At 37.5% G+C, this 6274-nt stretch overlaps 1 protein-coding gene and 1 long non-coding RNA gene across 7 annotated transcripts; one reads left to right on the top strand and one right to left on the bottom strand.

The window, feature by feature from the left end:
• The first annotated feature begins 19 nt into the window (after window positions 1-19).
• LOC112524260 (G-type lectin S-receptor-like serine/threonine-protein kinase At4g27290) lies at window positions 20-3288 on the top strand. Of its 2 annotated transcripts, none has more exons than XM_025134019.1 (7): window positions 20-1298; window positions 1463-1581; window positions 1673-1864; window positions 1977-2187; window positions 2305-2542; window positions 2672-2822; window positions 2932-3288. In XM_025134019.1, the coding sequence occupies exons 1-7, from the start codon at window positions 20-22 to the stop codon at window positions 3217-3219; spliced, it is 2478 nt and encodes an 825-aa protein (XP_024989787.1). In that variant the 3' UTR covers window positions 3220-3288. The 2 variants fall into 2 exon arrangements, with proteins under 2 accessions (XP_024989787.1, XP_024989785.1); XM_025134017.1 differs by having other exon boundaries at window positions 20-1343; window positions 1502-1581.
• LOC112524261 lies at window positions 1241-6274 on the bottom strand. Of its 5 annotated transcripts, XR_003070382.1 has the most exons (8): window positions 6192-6274; window positions 5216-5398; window positions 4845-5032; window positions 2641-4719; window positions 2212-2550; window positions 1964-2113; window positions 1433-1561; window positions 1241-1322 (listed from the first exon to the last, which is right to left on the bottom strand). It is a non-coding gene; the product is annotated as an uncharacterized LOC112524261 (long non-coding RNA). The 5 variants fall into 5 exon arrangements; XR_003070384.1 differs by having other exon boundaries at window positions 2641-3169; window positions 3250-5398; XR_003070381.1 differs by having other exon boundaries at window positions 4845-5398.

The following is a 6274-nucleotide window of genomic DNA, read 5'->3' as shown; positions in this document are numbered from 1 at the left end:
GTTTTACAAGAACACATCAATGGAGGTTTATGTTCATCCCATCCTTGTGTTATTCTCAAGTACCATACTCTTTCTCCTCTCAAGGTCTGCTGCAGTAGACACAATATCAAGAAATCAAGCAATCAAAGATGGTGACACCATTGTTTCAGATGGTGACATGTTTGAACTGGGMTTTTTTAGCCCTGGAAAGTCCAGGAATCGGTACCTGGGGATATGGTACAAGAAGATATCAAAGGGTACCGTTGTATGGGTTGCCAACAGAGAGAAACCAATCAACGATACATCTGGCATTTTTGAAGTCAGTAGAGAAGGAGTCCTACAGATTCTCAGTGCCGGTAATACTTTGATCTGGTCATCCAATTCAACGGTATCTGTCAGGAGYCGTAACCTGGAGGCACAACTTCTGGACACCGGGAATCTTGTTCTGTGGGATGAAAGTAGCACCAAAGAAAATCCCATCTGGCAAAGTTTTGATTATCCTGGTGACACACTGCTGCCAGGAATGAAAATTGGAAAGGATTTGGTATCAGGAAGAGAGAAGTATTTAACATCTTGGAAGAGTCCTGATGATCCTTCTATAGGTCTATACAAAAACTGGATAGACACAAATGGATATCCACAAATATTTCAGAGGGAAGGTCGAGTTATACACTCCAGGCTTGGACATTGGAACGGTGTTGGGTTTCATGGCTTTCCTGTTGAAAACCCAAATCCAATTTATTCAGTAGAGTTTGTTATTAACGAGAAAGAAATATATTATAGATATAAACAGAAGAGTTCAGTTGTTCCAAGGATACATGTGTCATCAGAAGGCATCGCACTACAATTAAACTGGATCGAGCGAACCCAAGAATGGGCCGTGTATGGAAATATAGTAGTTGATAGTTGTGGTCGTTATGCACGCTGTGGTCCTTATGGAACGTGTAGCATCAACATGTATCCCCCCTGTAGTTGTCTGGAAGGTTTTGAACCACGACTACCAGAGGAATGGAATGCAGCAGATTGGTCAGGTGGGTGTCAACGTGAACAGCCTTTAAAATGTGGGATTGAGGATGGCTTTTGGAAAATTTCAGGAGTAAAATTTCCAGATACACGACGTTCAAGTTACAATGTGAGCATGACACTTGCCGAATGTGAGATGACTTGCAAAAGGGATTGCTCTTGTACCGCTTATGCACAATTAGATATAAGAAACGGTGGAAGTGGATGTTTGCTATGGTTTGATGAACTGATGGACATAAGAGAATATGATGAAAAGCAAGAACTTTACGTAAGAATGGCAGCCTCTGAGTTAGCAGGTACACCACATTTTGATCCTACAACTGTCAAAGGTCCTTCAGTCAGTACTACCAGTTATGTGCTAAAACTTGTAGAAAATTACTATATACAGTCATATATATAGAATAGCAACAATATGTGTTTGTAGAAAGACCTTACTAACTATTGTATCCTTTAACAAAAGGCCGCATGGTGTCTCAATCCCACTTCATCAAGAAAGAAGTACTCATCGTGGTGCTGACAATTTCATCTGCTGCACTGCTTCTGTCGACGATAGCATATGCTTGTAGAAAAACAAAGAAAGCACGAGGTAAGTCATTTTTGTAGTTCTAGAAATGAAACAGTAGCCAACATCCACACAAATTGCAAGTTTGTAAGAGTACAATTCTTTTAGCAGATTCACATAATTAAGACATTCAACTTCTTTGTAGGAAACTGGAATGCCYTTGATAAAAAGMATGCTAGTGTTMAAATGGATGATCTTGATACGCTGCCATTTTTTAACCTATATGAAATAGCCAAGGCTACAGATAATTTCAGCATCAACAATAAGATTGGAGAAGGTGGCTTTGGTCCTGTTTACAAGGTAACTTATTGATATTGAATAAAAAARAAAGAGTATCAGTCTCATGATGCAGAAGTAAAAAATAAATTAAATAGAAATGTTAGTATCATAAGCCCTAACCTTAAACTTTTAGGGTGTGTTGGAAGATGGAAGAAATGTAGCTGTGAAGCGGCTCTCAGAAACATCTCAACAAGGGATTGATGAGTTCAAGAATGAAGTCATTTGTATTGCAAAACTTCAGCATCGGAACCTTGTGAAGCTTCTTGGATACTGCATTCATGGGAATGAAATGATTTTGATTTATGAAKACATGGCTAATAAAAGTTTGGACTCATTTCTATTTGGTTYGACTCTCTCTAGTGCCTTACTTTCACATATCTTGTAGTCTTCTTGTTGAATTTCTTGGAAAATTCACACATAGATCAGCAGCATACATGGACTAAGTAGTTCATATTGGGCAGATGAAAGCAGAAGTTCAATGCTTGACTGGCCTCAACGCTTTCAAATTATMCATGGTATGGCTCGAGGTATTCTTTATCTACATCAAGATTCTTGCCTTCAAATCATCCATCGAGATCTCAAGGCAGGTAATATTTTGCTGGACAGTGATATGAATCCAAAAATATCCGACTTTGGCCTTGCTCGAAAGTTTGTAGGGCAGGATGCCATGGCTAAGACGAAGAAGGTTGTTGGAACATAGTAAGAATCTGTAAAACATACCGCACTCAGTTAATATTCCCACTTTTTTCAGAAAGAAAAGGGGAAAATAGAAACAAACAAGAAGTTCCAATAGTAACCTGTATGTTTATATCGTTGAACTTTGTGCAGCGGTTACATTTCTCCTGAATATGCAGTACACGGACGCTTCTCTATAAAGTCAGATGTTTTTAGCTTCGGTGTTCTTGTGCTGGAGATAGTGAGCGGGAAGAAAAACAGAGGGTTCTCTCATGGAGATCACAGTGACAACCTTCTTGGACATGTAAGTTATTCTGGTAGACTAAACCCTATGAACTCCACAAGGAACTAAGCGTATTCTTTAAACCTTGCTCTTTTAGCATACTTATAAATATGAAGTTTGATTTCTTCAGGCATGGAGACTCTATAAAGAAGACAAGTCCATTGAAATCATGAGTGAATCTTTACGCAATTCATGCATTGTCTCAGAAGTACTACGATCAATACATGTYGGGTTATTGTGTGTGCAACATCATGCAGAAGATAGGCCAACTATGTTGTCAGTGGTTTTGATGCTYGTTAGTGAGGGTRTTTTKCCTCCACCGAAACAKCCAGCTTTTTTCATCGAAGAAAGTTACCGAGAGCAGGACTCTGTTTCATCAATTGATGAATATATGATAACACTAATGTATGCTAGATAGATTACATGTGTTTATGTGTGATGTACATACCTGTTGTGGAGTATCCCATCTGTCTCCTTCAAATTTCCCYAATTAAGATCCTAATCATSGGTTTCATGGCTTTGTCTCTGTAAACACATCCAGTYGGTAGCTTGATGTTAGTGCTCCAAACAAGCTTCGTGATGCTGTATGGAACTGTGTATCTTAATGTTCTTTTTTCAGCTTGTTTTCTGGCATGGTAGTATGCAGCATWACAGAATAGTTAAACCTTTGATCTTTCTAGTAGAGATCAAGATAAATTTCCATAGGTGGGAAAGGAAACAAATATTTACTTCCTATACAATTCCATAGTTGCAAGAATAAAATCACCAAGCGTTAGGGGTGCCAAACTTCGAATGAAATGACTTCAGATCATTAAACTTGCGTGTGAGCCCAAGTTTTGCTGGTACGAATGTTGCACTGAGGTTGACCATGATAAACTTTGGTACTTTCTTTAAAGAGTAAGAATCTTTCCAGACTTTTTTGTGTATATATTCAACACAGGCCTCAACTCTGTTCTTGTTTATTTCCATGCAACTCTTTTGTTTTTACTTCGTAGTGCATATTTATTAACAAGTTTTCCAGAGACAACGCTCTGCAACAAAGGTAGCTGGCTCCAKTATTGGTAATGGTAGCACAAACTGAATCATAGTTTTAGCACCGTTGAGGATGGTAAAAAATTTACATTACAACAAACAAGTTCATAGTGGCATGGGACCTCAGTGKCCCCTTCTTAAATCTGCCACTGGATCTGAAGAACAAGAAAACAAAGCAGAAACAAAAAAATAAAATAAAGAGAGAAGAATRAGCTGAAARCYGCTTGCTTTTATAGTGCTGAATAAATGAACCTTTTACAGGCTCACAAGACCTAACATTAGCAAATTTATATAAAATAATAATAATTCAATCTCATTCGTGGGAATGAATAAAAAATCATTTCTCTTTCCTTCCATCAAGTTTTAGAGAATTCTCTAAACTTGGAGTTTTCTCTTGTTGGAGCAAAATAGAGAACAAAACCTCCATTTTYTCTATTTTAGAGAATCTGTTGGAGATGCTCGAATGAGATGGAAGACCAAATCGATTCCAACGTGGGAAGACGTGGTAAAAGGTAAAAGCAACTAAACTAAAAATAAATAAAAACTCTAAACAAAGACGGTGGCTGCTGGTCCTAYTGGTGTGGACTCTTCAACTTGATGAATAATTACTGTATCATTTACCCATTTAAAGCAAGGGAGAAAATTGAAGATATACAATTCAATTATGCCGGCTTGGTCTTTTTAGCTTTCAGTTTTATTTGCACAATCCCATTTGAAGTTCTAAAAATTCACCACTTGATGAGGTTTAGCATTTKAATGCATAGAAGACCAAATAAATTGTAAGGAAAAWTCAATCAGTTGATTGATATGAATCAAGCCATAATAKTACTCCCTTCTGTTACCTTCTTTCTCATGCTAACAGCTTGTAGTTCAGCAGACACCATAGCTGTGTATCAAAACATCACAGATGGTGAGACCATTGTTTCGGAGAACTAAAAATTCGAGATGGGTTTCTTTAGCCCAGGAAGTTCAGAAAATCGATACTGGGRATATGGTTTAAGAACACATCACCTCATACAGTTGTATGGGTTGATAACCAGGAAACTCCACTCTTCGATACCTCAGGCATTTTCAAATTGGACAGCAAAGATATCCTGTCTCTTGTCAATTGTGGCAGCACAGACATCATTTGGTCATCCAATTCCTCGGCATCCAGCACAAATATCATGCACATGGCACAACTCTTAAATGGTGGTACTCTAGTAATCAAGGATGAGGATACTATAAGCAATGAAAGTTTGATTTGGCAAAGCTTTGATTATAAGGATGAAAAAAATGTCTGGAAGGAAAATTTCATTTGGCAAAGTTTTGATTACTCTGGAGATACCTTTATACCAGGAATGAAATTGGGCAAGAACCTCATAACAGGAGAACAGAGATACCTGACATCATGGAGGAGTGCAGATGATCCTTCCCCGGGTGAGAGAAGGATGAGTAGGATTTCTATTGACAACGTCCCCAGGAGAACAGAGATACCTGACAGTTCTACCTTAGAGATTTCTATTGACAACGTCCCAATGAGAAGGATGAGTAATACTGTTGGCAACCATGTTTCAAACAAATTGCTGCAGATTTAATAGTCAAATGCAACTTTAAAAGAAAAACAAAATGAGTGAAAATGATACTTAATATTGATATAACTTAAGAATTATATCTTAAWAGCCAAGGTCCTATTTTCTGATGATATCTTAAGAATTAGGCTATGAAGTCATAGTTTCTGATGATATAAATCTGTACTAAAACAGTGTCTGTTTACAGCCCAAAAAGGCAAATATGGTTGTCGAAGACAACTGTTCAACACCCTCTCGGGGGATTGACCAATTATATGTATAATAATACCATYTGGCCATAGTATGAGTACAACTTTGACCCAACAAACAACATGTCCGCTATATTCTCATACACTTGGAAGTTCGAACACATCAAGTGTATGATCAAACTGAGACTAAAYTGACTTAACATTTTTTTCTCAAATCTTTGAGATGCAACATCATGGAAGCATCAAATCAGCAGCTTTATAATCACCATAATGTGTTATATCGTGCATATTTTCCCAAATTGATTACTTGTACTCGAATATGAATTCTCTAAGTCTTTATCCACAAAACTCTCCACATATTTACTGAAATTACTCTCTGAGTGATGATAATTCGTCATTTAACAACATGCCATACTATAAGTTTATCAAAGCATAACCAAGAAATCCTTGGCTTTAACTCTATTCCACATGCATATGAAACTTACGAACAATTTGTGCTCAAATTCCTTATCCAAGGCTAAACTCTACTGCAAACCAATCAAAATCACATATTATACATGTACTGCTCACATGTATTGAATTCRAATATGAAATTGAACCTGCAAAACTTGATTTCTTGGTTGAATCTTCGAAATCTCCACTCGATCGAGCTTGGTCATCAATTTCGTAGTTCCTCCACTCG

Source organism: Cynara cardunculus (genome assembly GCF_001531365.2).
Source record: "Cynara cardunculus var. scolymus isolate 2C chromosome LG 13, CcrdV1, whole genome shotgun sequence".
NCBI lineage: Eukaryota > Viridiplantae > Streptophyta > Magnoliopsida > Asterales > Asteraceae > Cynara > Cynara cardunculus.
Note: the sequence above shows the minus strand (reverse complement) of the source record. Positions and strands in the feature narration are given on the sequence as shown.